The 19,045-nt window shown below is 44.0% G+C and overlaps 1 protein-coding gene across 4 annotated transcripts in view; it reads left to right on the top strand.

The window, feature by feature from the left end:
* CTPS2 (CTP synthase 2) overlaps positions 1–19,045 on the top strand; it is a 128,906-nt gene that overhangs the window by 67,095 nt on the left and 42,766 nt on the right. For all 4 annotated transcript variants that reach the window (XM_025373269.1, XM_025373268.1, XM_025373271.1 and 1 more), the window contains one exon: positions 11,012–11,108. In XM_025373269.1, coding sequence (XP_025229054.1) covers positions 11,012–11,108 — 97 coding nt within the window. The remainder of the gene's footprint in view (positions 1–11,011; positions 11,109–19,045) is intronic.

Below are 19,045 nucleotides of genomic sequence, written 5' to 3'. Positions count from 1 at the left end.
CTCTGTTGCCCAGGCTGGAGTGCAGTGGCCGGATCTCAGCTCACTGCAAGCTCCGCCTCCCGGGTTCCCGCCATTCTCCTGCCTCAGCCTCCCGAGTAGCTGGGACTACAGGCGCCTGCCACCTCGCCCGGCTTGTTTTTTTTTGTAGTTTTAGTAGAGAGGGGGTTTCACTGTGTTCACCAGGATGGTCTCGATCTCCTGACCTCGTGATCCGCCCGTCTCGGCCTCCCAAAGTGCTGGGATTACAGGCTTGAGCCACCGCGCCCGGCCCAGAAGCGGGTTTAAGAAGTGGAAAGAAGATACTCAGTACTTTGTGGTTTTATTTGGCAAATCAAAATATTGGGTAACATGGTCATTTTTTCAGCTCTTTTATTATTTGTTGGTCCCATGTCTCCTTTTTATTTCTCATTATCCTTTTCCTTACCAAATATATTTTGTTACCATTCGAAAAACTTGTGAGAACACTTGACTTACTCTTGTTCAATTGGAAATACTTCAAACTTTTTGGAACTGCCGTGACTTAAAATTGCCAAGGAAATTGATTTCTACTGGAAAGAGTTCCATGAAATAAGTAGGACATTTCCAAGGGACATTGATCTAATGCTGATTGTAACTCACAGGAAGGGGTTCCAGGTGGATTTTAAGAGCACTTTACAGCTTTGAAACATTTGTACACTTCCACACTTAAATAATTTTCTCTGACTCAGCCTTATATCACCTACAAACTGAGGACTGAACTATTGGGACTGTATTTCTCCCTGATGTTTCTCAGCTCTAAAATTCTAGGGCCTTATTTACATTGGAGAACAAATGGGAAATCTAATAGAATTCCTTAAAAGCTTCCCGCCAATCTTGAGCATTTATCATTCCATGTGTCTTTGCTGTCTTGTATATATTCTTCTTGTTTTTATTATGGATTCTTTGACTTTGCTATGTACCAATATAGAATATGTATTAACTCACTGGTTGGAGTAAAGACAGGCATTTTATTTTTAGTTATAAGATTTTACACAAAAATATTCTGATTTTGGCAATGCATTTTAATCAAGATTTTAGAAAATTGCCAGTGTTTTTACACATATGTTCTGTTTTCCTGGGAGGAAGTAGGCTTTTGTGCTTAATCATAACAAGAACTATCTTTTTTTTAACATCTTTTAAAAAATATTTCAAATCTACAGAAAAGTGGCAAGAATAGTGCAATGAACGCCAGTCTGCCATTCAACTAGATTCACTAATTGCTAACATCTCCACATTTGCTTTCTCTTTCTCTGGACAGACACTTTCTTCCGCCCCTGAGTCATTTGAGAATGAATTACAGACATCCAGATGCTTCCCCCCTAAACACCTCAGCATCTGTCTCCTAAGGACAAAGACATTCTCCTATGTAACCACAATGCCATTATCATAGCCCATGTCAAATCTCCCCAGTTGTTGAATAGCATCTTTTTTTTTTTTTTTTTTTTTTGAGACGGAGTCTCGCTGTGCTCCCAGGCTGGAGTGCAGTGGCGTGATCTCGGCTCACTGCAAGCTCCGCCTCCCGGGTTCACGCCATTCTCCCGCCTCAGCCTCCCAAGTAGCTGAGACTACAGGCGCCCACCACCACGCCCGGCTAGTTTTTTGTATTTTTAGTAGAGATGGGGTTTCACCATGTTAGCCAGGATAGTCTCGATCTCCTGACCTCGTGATCCACCCGCCTCGGCCTCCCAAAGTGCTGGGATTACAGGCTTGAGCCACCGCGCCCGGCCGAATAGCATCTTAAATTATCTTTTCTCTCAAATTACCACTTGTGAGCTAAAATCAAATGGGGCGATTATTACATTTCTTGCATCTGGTTTTTTTGTTTGTTTTTTTGAGGCCGCTTCACTGTGTCACTCAGGTTAGAGTGCAGTGGCGCAAACACAGCTCACTGCAGCCTCAACCTCCCCGGGCTCAGGTGATCCTCCTACGTCAGCCTTCCAAGTAGCTGGGACTACAGGCATGCACCACCATGCCCAGATAATTTTTTTTTTTTTTTGTATTTCTTGTAGAGAAATACAACATGGGTTTTGCCGTGTTGCCCAGGATGGTCTCCAACTCCTGGGCTCAACTGATCTGCCCGCCTCAGTCTCCCAAAGTGCTGGGATTATAGGCGTGAGCCACTGCATCTGTATTGAAGAAATGATTTTAATAACTATATGTCATCTTAGTAACGATACATTTGATGAAAGATAACATGTTCTATATAACACACCCATATATTACATATGACATGTGTGTATGTATATATATAAATTATCTCTAAGAAAAACTTTTGGAGCAGTATTGGTTAATAGTCTTTTAGGCTACAAATCTCTTATTTCAAGGGACAACTTCTGATTAGAATTGGCCCAATGTGGCCGGGCACTGTGGCTCACGCCTGTAATCCCAGCACTTTGGGATGCCGAGGTGGGCGGATCACCTGAGGTCAGGAGTTTGAGACCAGCCTGACCAACATGGAGAAACCTCATCTCTACTAAAAATACAAATATTAGCCAGGCATGGTGGTGCATGCTTGTAATACCAGCTACTCGGGAGGCTGAGGCAGGAGAATTGCTTGAACCCTGGAGGTGGAGGTTGCGTCGAGCCGAGATCGTGCCATTACATTCCAGCATGGGCAACAAGAGTGAAACTTTGTCTAAAAAAAAAAAAAAAAAAAAAATGGGCCCAATGCTGCCTATTGTCAGAATTTATACTTGCAGCCAATGCTAGCAAAACTCGAACCTGAAAAACAGCCTGTGGGGCTTCTTAAGTTTTTACTTGTTCACTTCTACCAGTCACATCTCTTGTCTCTTATTTTTCTCTTTACCCATAGACTTAAAAGCATGAAGGTAAACTTGCACTTGGAAACATGAAAAATCCACTAATAGATACTCTTGTGAAACATTAACTAAAAATATATGGAGATAAGTGATAAATACAGGGTGTGTTCACAAGAGTGCGTTTTGAAACTAGAGAAGGGGGGAAATGTCAGGCACAAGGGTGGTACTGGAAAAATGGAGAGGCAAAGGTTATTTATCACCTCACTGTTCAATTGTTTGATCTTTGGACAGACTTAATTTTTCCTAGGAAAGCCAAGAGTAACATATCTTTTTTTTTTTTTTTTTTTTTTGAGGCGGAGTCTCGCTCTGTCGCCCGGGCTGGAGTGCAGTGACCGGATCTCAGCTCACTGCAAGCTCCGCCTCCTGGGTTCACGCCATTCTCCTGCCTCAGCCTCCCGAGTAGCTGGGACTACAGGCGCCCGCCACCTCGCCCAGCTAGTTTTTTGTATTTTTTAGTAGAGATGGGGTTTCACTGTGTTAGCCAGGGTGGTCTCGATCTCCTGACCTCGTGATCCGCCCATCTCGGCCAAGAGTAACATATCTTAAGAGCTCTGGGCACCACAGGCTTCTGTGGGTTATTCTGCTTGAAGTTGACAGCACGGAGTATCTTGAAAAGCACCTTCAGGAAGAGGGTACAGTGTTAGTACCTGGTCCCTGCAAAACAAAATGGGTGTGAAATGCTATCCATGGGTTCTTACTATCTTTGATCCTGAAGTTTAAAAGAGACCTTGAATACTCAAACGCAACTTTCCCAGAAAGTATAGCTTGCTTGTCACCTGACCTGGTGTCTACCTTCCCTGGACCTTCAGACAAAGTTCACTTCCAACCTTTGCCTGGGCTGTGAGGCTCACTTCTTTTGGGTCAGCCTGTGCTCACCTTCAGCAGTTGAGTTCCCAGAGGCCTCCTGACCATAGCCTATGCTTCTTGAGGGCATATTTTTACCATGGGCAGTGTGCTGACCTAGGCATCCAACTCTCATGGCCTCATTAAATCCTTGCTGCAACTTTATGAAGTGGATGCTGTTGGTCCCCCCAGTCTGTAGAGACATCCAAGGATCTGCTCAAGGTCACATTGCTGGTCAGTAGTAGAGCTGGGATTCAAGTTCAGGCCCAGCCTGCACCCTCAACCACCATGCCACATTCCCCTCCCAGGAGAAGGGCTTCTCTGAGGACAACCATTGTATGTCAACATTAGGACCACAAGTAGTATCACACTTAAGTATTATGTTTACATCTGGAGGTATAAGAAGGTTCTTTTCTGAGGTGTAAGAAAGTTCTTTTCCTGATGAAAATGATATAGGCTCTTGTCTGTTTTGAGCTGCTATAACAGAGTACCTGAGACTGGCTAATTTATAAAGAAAAGAAATTTATTTCCTCACAGTTCTGGAGGGTGGCTGAGAAGTCCAAGATCAAGGTGCTGGCATCTGGTGAGGGCCTTCTTGCTGTGTCATCATGTGGTGGAAGGCATCACATGGGTGAGAGAGAGGGAAGGGGACTGAGCTCATCCTTTTACCAGGAACCCATTCCCATGATAACTAACCCATTCCAATGATAATGGCATTAATCCATTCATGGGGGCAGAGCCCTTATAACTTAATTGCTTCTTAAAGGTTCCAACTGTCAACAGTGTTGCACTGGGGATTAAGCTTGCAACACATCAACTTTGGGGAATGCAGTCAAACCATAGCAGCCTTCTTTTACTGGTGGGGAAAAAAACAAGTTTAAAAGACTGGAAAAATACATATGTACTTATGGGACTGCTCATTGGTTTCCCCATTGTAGATTCCATTCTCACACTACTTGGTGACACAATGCAGGTTGGAAGCCAGAAATAGGAAAAAAACTGCTTTAGGTTAGAGGCAGGACTCTGTCAGACAGGACTGGGCATAGTGTGTACTCGGCCTCTGAGCAGGGCACCATTCCTCCCTTCCCGTCTGCTGAAGTGACTTACTTGCAACTTGGGACATCCATGAGTATCTCAGACACCCCTTTGCTACTCTCTGGTCCACTGACCCATCCCTTAGTCTCCTCTGTTAGTTTTTAATACATTTAAAACGCTGGGAGGCCGGGCGCGGTGGCTCAAGCCTGTAATCCCAGCACTTTGGGAGGCCGAGACGGGCGGATCACGAGGTCAGGAGATCGAGACCATCCTGGCTAACATGGTGAAACCCCGTCTCTATTAAGAAATACAAAAAACTAGCCGGGCAAGGTGGTGGGCGTCTGTAGTCCCAGCTACTTGGGAGGCTGAGGCAGGAGAATGGCGTGAACCCAGCAGGCGGAGCTTGCAGTGAGCTGAGATCTGGCCACTGCACTCCAGCCTGGGCGGCAGAGCGAGACTCCGTCTCAAAAAAAAAAAAAAAAAAAAAAAAAAAACAACGCTGGGAGATTCCATTATTGAGTACTTGATCTGAACTTGACACTGTGTTGAACTCCTCAGTGGAGATGGAAAATAAAAAGATCTAATCCTTGTGGTTGATGAGCCTATACTTAATTTTTGAGAGGAGATGCATTTATGAAATAATAGAGGAAGTTAAAGCTGTTTGTAGTAAATAACGGTATTAGATTCCTATGGTTGTTGTAACGAATTACCACAAACACAGTGACTTGAAACACATACACATTTCTTCTGGAAGTCAGAGATATAAAGTGGGTTGGCAGGGCAGTGTTCCTTCTGGAGGATGTAGGAGAGAATCCATTTCCTTGCTTTTTCCGGCTTCTAGAGGCCACTTGCACATGGCCGTCCTCCATCTTCAAAGCCAGCAGCATAGCATCTTCCAGTCTCTCTGATCTCTGCTTTGTGGTCATATCCCCTTTTCTGACCCTGACCCTCCTGCCTCCCTCTTTTACGAGCCTTTGTGGTTACACTGGGCCCACCCTGATAATCCAGAATCTTCCCTCCTCCAGAACCTCAACTTACAGGCTGGGCATGGTGGCTCATTCCTGTAATCCCAGCACTTTGGGAGGCCAAGGCTGGAGGATCATTTGAAGCCAGGAGTTCAAGATCAGCCTAGGCAACATGGCGAAACCCCATCTCTACAAAAAAATACCAAAAAATTAGCCAGACATGGTGGCATGCACCTGTGGCCCCAGCTACTTGGAAGGCTGAGGTGGGAGGATCACTTGAAGCCAGGAGTCAGAGGCTGTAATGAGCTGTGATCATGCCACTGCACCCCAGCCTTAGAGACAGAGTGAGATCCTGTCTCAAAAAAAAAAAAAAAAAAAAAAAATCCTCAACTTAATCACATCTGCAAGTCCCTTTTGCTATAGATTCATAGGTTTCAGGGACTAGGATGTGGATAGCTTTGGGGTAGGGGAGGCATTATTCAGTCTCCTACAATGAGTTACTGAAAATGAATTGACAATGTATAGGTTATTTATTTGGTAGGCTGAGCATAACAATGGCATTAATTATGAGGCAGTAAGGGGAACTGGAGGGGGCCCCTAAAGCCTGAGGAATGGGAGGGAGAAGGCATCTTGGGAAAAGTAGAGAAGGAGGTGGTCCGTGTGTAGTATGGTGGTGGGTAGGAGAGTGGAGGTGCCATTGACAATGGCCCCAGCTAGCTGAGGTAGAAGCTACAGGTTAGAATACACGAGAAGGGCATGGCTAGTCTGGGCTCCTGTGTGAGGTAGGACCTGAGAGCCACCCAGAAGAGTTTAGGTTTAGTCTGTAGGGATGGAGGCTGCTGGAGCTAGCAGTGTAACCCAACATTAGGGAAAGTAATGCTGATGTAAAACTGCTTGATACTTTATGTACAGCTTGGATATGACTTACAATCAAAATCAGAATCAGGCTTGAAAACCTAATGAGTAGTAGGAAAGGAATGAGTTGGAGAATACTTGTAAAGAATACTACAGGAGGCCAGGCGTGGTGGCTCATGCCTATAATTCCAGCACTTTGGGAGGCCAAGGCGGGCAGATTGCTTCAACCCAGGAATTCAAGACCAGCCTGGGCAACATGATGAAACCCCGATGCTACAAAATGGAAAGGAAAAATGCTAGAGGAAATTGCTGTGTGTTGCCTAAGAGTCTGGAAATAGAAATAGCTGCTGGTGAGTAGGCTTTCCCTTTGTCTCCAGGTGAAATATTCAAAGATAAGGAACAAGAGGAAAGCCGAGCTTACCAGGGGAGGTCAGGTAGGTCCCGTCAGGAATTTCACTGTTGCTAAGAGAACCTCACTCCTGTAGACTTTGTTGTTTAAGGCACTTGGGATGCTGTAAAGTCTTGAACTCATTACACTTTTATTATGGGCTGCAGAAAACATCGGTAAAGGTTAATTAGTGCCATATTTATCCTTACATGCTGCTTTTACATCTCCTGAAGCTTTATCGCTTATTGATCCTTTCTTATTTTTCTTGTGCTATATGGCTCAGTTCCAAAAGAGGGCAGATCTGGGGATCAGATGACAGCCAGTATTTAGGCTGAATTAGAGGAAGCAAAGGCAATCCTTTTGCAACGGAAGATGCGTTTTCCTTTCAGATGCATCTAGATCTAGAGTATTTTGGAAATGTTGGTGTTAAATCTAAAGCATATTTGAGATTATTTCTTTAACCACCCCAGTATTGATAAAATAGGTATGTTTTGAAACTGTGATGTTCTTCTGTCTCTCAGGGTTTTAGTGGAAGGAATGCAGGGAAGAAAGACATTTTTGTTAATTTTTGCTGCTGAATCAGGTTGCTTATAACCCAGGAGGCAGCCACCCATCATCATCTTGTAGGATCTAGCTTGTAGGATCATCTGATAACTCTGCAAGACAGCTGGTGTGTCAGGCTTGGGCACCATAGTCTCTGCCCTCCCCTGACCTTCCCCTTCCTGAGTGTTGGGGTTCCACCAGCTGGTGCCTGGCGGTGTTCTTTTTTGCCTGAGTATGCAATGGTGATTCCCAGATGAGACCTCCTAAGCTAGGTCCACACAGAACCCTCCTGTCCCCTTACTCCATCAGTGACTTGCCTGTCAGTTCTCTCCCTGCTTTTCTCCTTTCACTGATGTTCAGGGCAATATTTGGTACTGGAGACCTATTTTCACCTGCTTCCCACCTCTTCTCTAGCATTTTTTGCCTTCTCCAATGGTTCCTATGCTAGCATGTTTTAATCAGAGGATCACAGTGGCGTTTATACCTTGGATTTTCTTTCTGTGCTATCATTTCAGGAGAAGGTAGTATTTATTACTTCTGAAAACACCAGGGATAATGTGAACTAATACCCTCGTGTAAGGCCTAAATACTACATTTTACTCTTGATGACTTAAACTTGTATTTTCATTGGTAAAATACTATGTGCAAAGTTTAAAAAGCCAACAGTTCTGAGAAGTCTATAATGACAAAGTCATTAATCCTCACTCCCTCTCTACCACTCTTTAGCTTCTTCTGGCTGTTTCTCCTAGTGTTTGTCTCCATGTTGCTAAATAATCTCATAGTATTCTTTGAGGACTTTTTAGACTTCTCTCACTTTGTTCAAGGAGTTTTTAATGCTCTTAGGCAGCCCCTATGCCTACTGCATTTTCCTTCTCTCCCCACCTCCCACCTCCCAAACCCCTACACTTGACTTTTGGAAATATTTTCTGGTCTTAAAGTGCTTGTCAAGTTCATCCCAAGTAAGCAGTAAGGCAGGTTTCCTGTTCTTTTTCTTCACATTTTTGAGACAAGGTCTTGCTTTGTTGCCCAGGCTGGAGTGCAGTGGTGTGATCATAGCTCACTGCAACCTCCGCCTCCTAGGCTCAAGCAATCTTTCCACCTCAGCCTCCTGAATAGCTGGGACTGCAGCCTGTGTCACCACACCCAGCTAATTTTTGTATTTTTTTGTAGAGACCATGTTGTCCAGGCTGGTCTTGAACTTCTGGCTCAAGTGATCTGTCTGCCTTGGTCTCCCAAAGTGTTGGGATTGCAGGCATGAGCCACTGCACCTGGCCTCCTATTCTTAGTTGGCTAATTTTACTCTAATCTCAATGCTTCACACCAGAATATTTCTTGAATACCAACCTTGCCAGTAACTGAACAAACTACATGTAAAGACTCTTCTTGGGTATTGGAACCCAACACAGTGAGGAAGGGTAGACTGAAGAGTCATAGTGCACTTCTATCAAGAAATTAGGGGAGGTTATCTCTGTAGTCTGCCTGGATGGTTCAGGTTGTCTGAAACTTAAATGGAAGTTAAGGCTCTGAATACACGTAGGACTTCTGAATCTGTGGTAGGTAGTGCAGTCTTACCTGATTTAGAGAATACATAGAGAGGCCAGGCATCTATGTGCAACTCAGCTTCATCAGCCAGAAGCGAATGCCCTCTCTCACCTCACCCCAGTAATACTTAACCTAGCCATAATTAGCCAACCAAAGATAGGAACAAGATGCCAAGGCCAAGAGCACTTGAGAATTGAGCACTCCATCTAACAAGGGAGGTCATCAAGTTTCTTCTCCGCCCTTTCCCTGAAGTAACTCTTGGAGCAAGCTTGGGACACTGGGTTCAGATGGCTCGGAAAGTTCTGGGGCACTGATAAGATCAGACATTTTCTTGGGAATTTTTTACCTCAGAAAATTCCAGTTGTCAAAGATTCCTATAGAGCAATATGTGGCAATTACGGTATGGAAACAACAACAACAACAACAAATGAAAGGTTTTATGAGAGAGAAGCTCAAGCAATTCCGTTAGAACAGGTTGACTCACCCAACTGTAGTCTGTTCTAACAACTTTAGAAAAGAAGATGAAATGAAACCATGAGATCATAGTGAACAGAATGGAGAAAACGGATGAATTATGAGACAAGCTTTTCATAAAAATCACCTGTTTCTCAATTTCTGCGGTGTGATTGTGATCATAAACATAAAGCCACTCCAGCTCTCAAAGATTGACTGTCTCTCCCACAAAGCACTCGCCAGACACAAACTGAGAGAAGGGCAGGGATGGGGAAGAACCTCGTTCTGTGAGGGCACAGATAGAGGACCCTGACTCGGCTACGGTTCCCAGAAATACTAGCTCCTGGAGTGGCTGATGTTGGATAGTTGAGCTAAGATTTCAGGGTTAAGGATGGTTTCATTTGAGGAATGGGAGGAGATTGTCCAGGCAGAAGGCACAGCATGTGCCAAGTCGCCATGGCAGGAAGAAAGGAGATGCAGTTGAAAAACTCAAAGAACCAGCTCTCAGGATGAGAGGGGCAGGGAATCTAAGATAAGGCTGGAGGGTTAGGCTGGTCCGATACCATGAGATCAAGGGTTTCAAGCAAGAAAAAATGCCGCACTAAGATTTGCTGTGTGAATAGACCACTCTGCCTGTAGTAGGCAGGGTGTGCTGGGGCCATGGGAACGTTGAGTGGCCAGTCAGTGAGCCATTGCTGTAGCCTGGGGGAGGGCTGGAGAGAAGTGGATGGATACGGGAATTTTGGAGGGGGTGAATCCACAAGACTTGACAGAGTGGCTATGAGGGAGAGGGAGCGATCAAGGATGCCACTTAAGTTTCTGACCCACAGAGTGTGCTAGACTGGATGATACTACTTTTTCTTTTTCTTTTTTCTTTTCTTATCCTTTTCTTCTCTTTTGTCTCATCTTCCTTCCTTCCTTCCTTCCTTCCTTCCTTCCTTCCTTCCTTCCTTCCTTCCTTCCTTCCTTCCTTCCTTCCTTCCTTCCTTTCTTTCTTTCTTTCTTTCTTTCTTTCTTTCTTTCTTTCTTTCTTTCTTTCTTTCTTTCTCTTTCTCTCTTTCTTTTTCTTTTTTGGAATCCCTCTAATGGTTTTCTATAAATAGGTTCTTTTGATATACCTTTCCACAGTACAAGTACTGATAGATTTGCTTATGGAAAATCTTTAGGGAATGCACTGGTCAGTGGGAAGAGGGTTATCACGAAAGATGTGAACACTGATGTGGGAGGCCTCAGCAATCTAGATATGGAAGTGGAAGGACTACTTGGAACTGACAGTTTGAGTAATGGCAGGAGGGACATCATCAAGATGCTCCCGATATATTATTTATAAGTGATTTAAATGAAAGATGAGAAGCAGATGGAAAGGAAGTACAATGTGCGGTGTGTCTACATCATGCCTGTATTTGAACATGATCATTGGAAAGACTGATCAAATGTTATAGTTTAGGGACCATGCTTACCCAATGATCATTCCTTTAAAAGTAAAGCTTGAAATTTGGGAAATGACATTTTTACAAGATGGCAAAACTGGACTTGTTTTGTTTTCTAAGGTGATTGATATGCCTGAGCACAACCCTGGCAATTTGGGAGGAACAATGAGACTGGGAATAAGAAGAACTGTTTTCAAAACTGAAAATTCAATATTAAGTAAGTTTCCCATGTTGTTTATTTTACAAGACGTCGGATGTTGCTCATGTGACTGCAGGTGCCCCACACTCTGGGTGGTGGAGACTCACCCCTGCCCCTTCCAGCATCCTTGGAGGGCCCTGATTCTCCCTCTTCCTGTCTCCCTTACCCTCACTGACCCTCTGCTCTGGGCATTCCTCTCCCTAGTAAGCTTGTCCCTTGGGCTGGCCTCAGTAGAACACACTGAATGCCCCTCCGCATTTGATCTGCATGACTACCTGTTCATTGGGCTGTTTTGTGAGTTACCGATGCTCCTGGAGATGAACTTGGACTGGGAGAGAGAGCCCTGATTCACACTCAGTTCTTTTGAATCCATAGTTCTCTCCTTTATATTTGAACCGGTTCCCTGTTAAACCGGTCTGTTTACCTGGTCTTAGTGACTCATAAATGAACTTCGAAGCAGGAGGGCAGTTGTGCATCTCAGAAGCATATTTCTCTGTTCCCTGGCAGCCCCAGTGTGGGGAGATGGCTTGCCATTTGATATTTGCTGATCTTTCCACTCCCCGAAAGGTTAATTCTAATTTCTGTGGAACTGTTTTCATAAATTAGCATATTACATAAGAATAACTTATTGTTTAAAACAAACCAAAGCCTTTAATTCAATTTAATAAATGTATCTTGAGTGCCCACTCTGTGCCATGTGCAGATATAATAGTGACCAGGACAGATACCAGCCCTGCCCTCCTAGGGCCTCAAAACAAGCGGAAGAAATGTGACAAAAGGGGAAGGCAGATTGCTAAGGGGACCGGATGCTCAGGAATTGTGAGTGTTCAGTGTCATTTTCGTGAAATTATAAGAATCCCTTAGAATCCTGTGAAGTTATAAGAATTCTTTAGAAAATGCCTTCTTAACTCAAGAAAGAGTAAGACCAGAAATATGAGCTTCTCCTTTTTTTTTTTTTATTTTTTTTATTTTTGAGACGGAGTCTCTCTCTGTCGCCTGGGCTGGAGTGCAGTGGCCGGATCTCAGCTCACTGCAAGCTCCGCCTCCCGGGTTCACGCCATTCTCCGGCCTCAGCCTCCCGAGTAGCTGGGACTACAGACGCCCACCACCTTGCCCGGCTAGTTTTTTGTATTTCTTAATAGAGACGGGGTTTCACCATGTTAGCCAGGATGGTCTCGATCTCCTGACCTCGTGATCCGCCCGTCTCGGCCTCCCAAAGTGCTGGGATTACAGGCTTGAGCCACCGCGCCCGGCCTCTCCTTTAAAGATGAATATAAACCTTCTAAGGAACAGAAAGCTTCCCAGCCAGAATGAAATTTAAAAATGAAAGGCTTCAAAGTGAATACAGTTTCCTCCTTTCTCGGCATAAAAAGCCATTGTTCTCTAAGTCGCTAACATTTTTCCTTACAAATACTATATAAGAATTTTTTTTCTTCATGAGTGTTAGCAATTCTGTAGCTTTCAGGTGTCTTCAGATACTATGAAACTTTGTTCAAATAATTGCCTACGTGACAAAAAATGGTTAGTGAAAAATTAATGTCCTAAAATTATATCTATTGAGAAAGATTCACTGATAATTGTACTAACTTTTTAAAAAGAGCATTGTACTCAATATAGTTAAAAATTTGATAGATATAAGTCTGATTTAAGATTTTTCTTAGCCAGTCGCAGTGGCTTACACCAGCACTTTGGGAGGCTGAGGCAAGCAGATTGCTTGAGCCCAGGAATTCAAGACCAGCCTGGGCAACATGGGGAGACACTGCGTCTACAAAAATTACAAAAATTAGCCTGGCATGGTGGCTCATGCCTGTGGTCCCAGCCACTGGGGAGGCTGAAGCGGGATGATCCCCTGAGCCCAGGAGGTTGAGTCTGCAGTGAGCCATGATGGTGCTACTGCACTCCAGCCTGGGTAAAAAAGATTTGTTTTTCTTAGTGCTGGATGTGGTGTAATGTGCCTGTAGTCCCAGCTGCTTGGGAGGCTGAGGTGGGAGGATTGCTTGAACCCAGGAGTCGGAGACCAGGCTGGGCAACATAGTGAGACTCCGTCTCAATTTAAAAAATAGAATTTGTTTTTCTTCACAGTAGACATAAAAATATTGATGATTTGATTATTTTTATGAATCTTAAACACAGCACCAAAGCTTGCTTTGAAAAATTTTGAAAACAACTTTACTGAGATATAATTCATCTATTAGTAGTGTACAATTCACTGATTTTTTCTTTTTTTTTTTTTTTTTTGAGATGGAGTCTCGCTCTGTCACCCAGGCTGGAGTGCAGTGGCGCAATCTCGGCTCACTGCAATCTCTGCCTCCCAGGTTCATGCCATTCTCCTGCCTCAGCCTCCCAAGTAGCTGGGACTACAGGCACCTGCCGACTTTTTTTTTGTATTTTTAGTAGAAACGGAGTTTCGTCTTAGCAAGGATAGTCTTGATCTCCTGACCTCGTGATCTGTCTGCCTCGGCCTTCCAAAGTCCTGGGATTACAGGCGTGAGCCACCGCACCCAGCCCAATTCACTGATTTTTTTTAGTGCATTCAGAGTTGTGCAACCATCACCGCAATTTTAGGACATTTTCATCACCTCCTGTAGAAACCCTGTACCCATTAGCTGTCACCAACCCTACTCCCCGCCAGCCCCTGGCAACCACTAATCTACTTTCTGTCTATAGGCTTGCCCATTATGGACATTTCATGTAAATGGAACCATATGATTTGTGGTCTTTTTTTTTTTTTTTTTTTTTGAGGCGGAGTCTCGCTCTGTCGCCCAGGCTGGAGTGCAGTGGCGCGATCTCGGCTCACTGCAAGCTCCGCCTCCCGGGTTTACGCCATTCTCCTGCCTCAGCCTCCCAAGTAGCTGGGACTACAGGCGCCGCCACCACGCCCGGCTAATTTTTTTTTTTGTATTTTTAGTAGAGACGGGGTTTCACCGTGTTAGCCAGGATGGTCTCGATCTCCTGACCTCGTGATCCACCCGTCTCGGCCTCCCAAAGTGCTGGGATTACAGGCTTGAGCCACCGCGCCCGGCCGATTTGTGGTCTTTTGTGTCTGGCTTCTTTCTTTCTTTTTTCTTTTTAAATTTTATTTATTTATTTATTTATTTTTGAGACGGAGTTTCACTCTGTCGCCCAGGCTGGAGTGCAGTGGCCGGATCTCAGCTCACTGCAAGCTCCGCCTCCCGGGTTTACGCCATTCTTCTGCCTCAGCCTCCCGAGTAGCTGGGACTACAGGCACCCGCCACCTCGCCCGGCTAGTTTTTTGTATTTTTTAGTAGAGACGGGGTTTCACCGTGTTCGCCAGGATGGTCTCGATCTCCTGACCTTGTGATCCGCCCGTCTCGGCCTCCCAAAGTGCTGGGTTTACAGGCTTGAGCCACCGCGCCCGGCCCTTTTTTCTTTTTTTGAGATAGCTTCACTCTTTCGCCCAGGCTGGAGTGCAGTGGCGCGATCTTGGCTCACTGCAACCTCCACCTCCCAGGTTTAAGCGATTCTCCTGCCTCAACCTCCCGAGTAGCCGGGATTACAGACACCCACTAGCACGCCTGGCTAACTTTTGTATTTTTAGTAGGACGGGGTTTCCTTGGCCACCCTGGTCTCGAAGTCCTGACCTCAGGCGATCTGCCCACCTTGGCCTCCCGAAGTCCTGGGATTACAGGCGTAAGCCACCATGCCTGGTCTGTCTTCTTTCTTTTAGCATAATGTTTTTTTGCTGCATCCACATTGTAGCATGTATCACTACTTCATTCCTTTTAATGCCAAATAATATTCCATTGTATGGATAGACCACATTTTGTTTATCCATTCATCAGCTGCTGGACATTTGGGTTGTTTCCAGGCAACAATTTCTTTAATTTTTTCTCCTTAATTTTTTAAAAAGTTCTTTTTCTAAAGGGAAAGAAAATTATGTTGCCTTAAATTTAAGTTGTGCTTCATAGTTTCCAAGAAGCATGTGATACATGAACTTGTGCCCTCACCCTTGTGCCGTACTGTCTTCCACAGGTCTCCAAAAAAGGCTATGCCAGAGATAAGAATGTGACCACTGTGCAAGGCTCTACTGAGTAGCATAAAAATATCAAAACATATAGCATGATAGTGGTTTTTTTGTTTGTTTTCTTTTGTTTTTTGAGACGGAGTTTCACTCTTGTTGCCCAGGCTTGAGTGCAGTGGTGCGATCTCGGCTCACTGCAACCTCCGTCGCCCAGGTTCAAGTGATTCTTCTGCCTCAGCCTCCCAAGTAGCTTAGATTACAGGCATGTGCCACCACGCCCAGCTAATTTTGTGTATTTTTAGTGGAGACGGGGTTTCTCCATGTTGGTCAGGCTGGTTTTGAACCCCCAACCTCAAGTGATCCGCCTGCCTCGGCCTCCCAAAGTGCTGAGGTTACAGGCATGAGCCACTGTGCCCGGTCGATAGTGTTTTATGGACCTTTTTTTCTCCTAGTCAACATATTTCTTTTGTAGAATTTTATGTATTTATTTATGTTTTTATAAGCTGGCACATTTCTTTTGGAGGAGTCCCCCATCCCCTATTGGCACGTTTCTTTTGTAGGCTTTTTTCTAAGTCAGCACATTTTTGCAAGAATGCTATGAACAAAATACATTTGCCTACATTGCCTGTGAAAACAATGAACAATTTTGATAGAGAGCATTTAAATGCTATTCATTTTTTCATTTAAATTTGACTTATAGGCCAGGAGTTACAACGATTGGATTAAATAGAAAAACAGGAAAGTAAAGAGTTCTCTAGTAAAAAACAATGCCTTGAAATAGGATCACAGCCTAAAGATATTGATAGCCACAGTGGATGGATGACTAGAGTCAACCCATTTTTTTTTTTTTTCTTTTTGAGACAGAGTTTCGCTCTTGTCGCTCAGGCTGGAGTGCAGTGACACCATCTTGGCTCACTGCAACCTCCGCCTCCCAGGTTCGAGCGATTCTCCTGCCTCAGCCTCTCCAGTAGCTGAGAGTACAGGTGTGCGCTACTATGCCTGGCTAATTTTTTATGTTTTATTTGAGGTGGCCAGGCTAGTCTTGAATTCCTGACTTCGGGTGATCCTTCTGCCTCAGCCTCCCAAGGTGCTGGGATTATGGGTGTGAGCTACCGCGCCCAGCCGAGCCTAATTTTTACATTCAAGAACAATTCCTCTTTTTTTCTTAATCACCTGTTAATTCCTGAAGGGTTATGAAAACTATGAATTCACTTTTTCTGAAGTGGAGATTATAGGTTTGAATTGATTTGGATAAAAGTACTGGTAATTATTTGCCCTGTTTATAAGCAGCATGTTCCTAGAAATTCCCTTCCTGTGTTCTGTGTGTTGTCTTCCTCTGCAAAGTCCTTTTCCTATAAAAGGGCTAATGATAGTGTGTGTAGAATTATCAAAGCTGATTCAAGGGTCCTTAGAAATGAGACATTTTTGAGGAAGAGGGAGAGATTTGTTAAAGGATTCAAAATAATTATCCTGATTTGATCACTATACATTATATGTATTGAAACATGACTATGTGCCCCATAAATATGTACAATTATTATTTGTGAATTAAAAAAGAAAGAATATGTTTTTCTAAACTGTATTATCTATAATCCTCTACCTGAGTATTAATTGCATATCCATGGTCTTTTCCAGACTTCATCAAGATTAGTTTTTATATAGTCTCTTCTGGTAGTATCACTTTTTCCCGTATCTGGTCTTCCTGTCTATGATCTGTGCATATAGTATTTAATTGCGTTAAGGAGTCATATTCTGCTGATTCATTTCCTACTGATAAACACTTCACATGGTTTCTGGCATTTTGTTAGAAAAATGCTGAATTGAACATCTTGACACAGTGTTTTCGTTCTTTTGAATATTTCCTTAGGATAGATTTCCAGGAGTTGGATTATTAGGTCAAAGAGTATGAACACTTTTATGACTGATAATTCTGCAAGATTGTTGGAAAGAAGGGCTGAGCAAGGTCATAATAACAATTGCTGTACTTGTGTTCCTGCTTTCCCTAGTCTTTTTGGTAGGATTATTTTTCTTCTTGCTCTATCAGCAGGAACAAAAAGAGCCCTATTTCTGTTCATTGCTACAAAGTGAAAACGTTTGCTACCTCAAATGTTGATTTACTTGTGTGTATAGTGCCCAGGTCTGAAGTCTTTATTAGGACTTAACTATGGGTTGGTAAACTTTTTCAATAAAGGGGCAGATAGTAAATATTTTTGGCTTTGTAGCCATTGTGGTGTGAAAACAGCTAGAGGCAAATATGTGACTGAATGAGCACGGCTGTGTCCCAACAAAACTTTATCTATGGGCGCTGAAAGTTGATTCCATATCATTTTCATGTGGCATGAAATATTATTGTTTGATTTAATTTTTTCAACCAATTTAAAGTGTAAAAACCATTCTTAGTTCAAGGGCCAAACAGAAACAGTCAGGGGAATCCTGTAACTGTGGGCTGGTCCATAGTCTGCTGAATCCTGGTCTAAACAAGAACCTTTCAGCCTGGGCAACATAGTGAGACCCTGTCTCTACAAAAAAATTTTTAAAAATCAGCCGGTGTGGTGGCACACACCTGTAGTCCCAGCTACTCAGGAGGCTGAGGCAGGAGGATTGCTTGAGCCCAGGGAGTTGAGGCTGCAATGAGCCATGATTGTACCACTGCACTCCAGTCTGGGCAACAGAGCAAGGCCCTGTCTCAAAAACAAAAGAAAAGAAAAGAAAAGAAAAGAAAAGAAAAGAAAAGAAAAGAAAAAGAACTGCACGTTGAATGAACTCCACAGATGAGGCAGTGAGCTACTCCCATCCTAGGCAGAGTTGAAGGACATCATCTCCCCACTTCTCTACTGGCTTGCATACATATCCTATTTCATGACAGAGAATAGGACTAAGGGGGCTTTCAGAAGCCAGTTGATCTAACCTCTTTATTTTTCAGCTGAGGAAATGGAGGACTGAGAAATGAAGTGGCACACAGTTGGGAGAGTCAGAACTAGGGCTGGGACACTCTTCCCATGTTATTTTCTGGTCTTCTAATAAAACATGCTGTCCTGGCTCCACCGTCTAGTGTTATAATCACTCTCCAAAATGTAACTCTTGGCCAGGCATGGTGGCTCATGCCTGTAATCCCAGCACTTTGGGAGGCCAAGGTGGCTGGATCACTTGAGGTCAGGAGTTTGAGACCAGCCTGGCCATCATAGTGAAACCTTGTCTCTACTAAAAATACAAAAATTAGCTAGGCATGGTGTTACACACCTGTAGTCCCAGCTACTCAAGAGGTGGAGGCAGGAGAATAGTTTGAACCTGGGAGGCGGAGGTTGCAGTGAGCAGAGATCGCACCACTGCATTTCAGCCTGGGTGACAGAGAGAGACTGTCTCAAAAAAAAAAAAAAGAAAGAAAGAAAAAGGTAACGCTTGAAATACACAATTGTTAGACTCCTTGATGCTCTACCCTTCAGGTCTGTATATTTTATTGCATGTAAATTATATCTTGATTTTTAAAAAACTAATTTTTTTCCTTTTTTGAAAAAATTTTAATGTAAAAAAATCTCTATTTCTAAACAAAGGGTTTCTCTTTGTTGCCCAGGCTGGTCTTTAACTCCTGGCCTCAAGCAATCCTCCTGCCTTAGCCTCCCAAAGTGGTGGGATTACAGGCATGAGTCACTGTGTCTGGCCTTAAAAAAGCTTATACTATCTGGCCGGGCGCGGTGGCTCAAGCCTGTAATCCCAGCACTTTGGGAGGCCGAGACGGGCGGATCACGAGGTCAGGAGATCAAGACCATCCTGGCTAACACGGTGAAACCCCGTCTCTACTAAAAAAAATACAAAAAACTAGCCGGGCGAGGTGGCGGGCGCCTGTAGTCCCAGCTACTCGGGAGGCTGAGGCAGGAGAATGGCGTAAACCCAGGAGGCGGAGCTTGCAGTGAGCTGAGATCTGGCCACTGCACTCCAGCCTGGGCGACAGAGCGAGACTCCGCCTCAAAAAAAA

This window comes from Theropithecus gelada, chromosome X (assembly GCF_003255815.1).
Source record: "Theropithecus gelada isolate Dixy chromosome X, Tgel_1.0, whole genome shotgun sequence".
Lineage (NCBI taxonomy): Eukaryota > Metazoa > Chordata > Mammalia > Primates > Cercopithecidae > Theropithecus > Theropithecus gelada.
The sequence above is the reverse complement of the archived record's forward strand: the minus strand, read 5'-3'. Positions and strand labels throughout refer to the sequence as shown.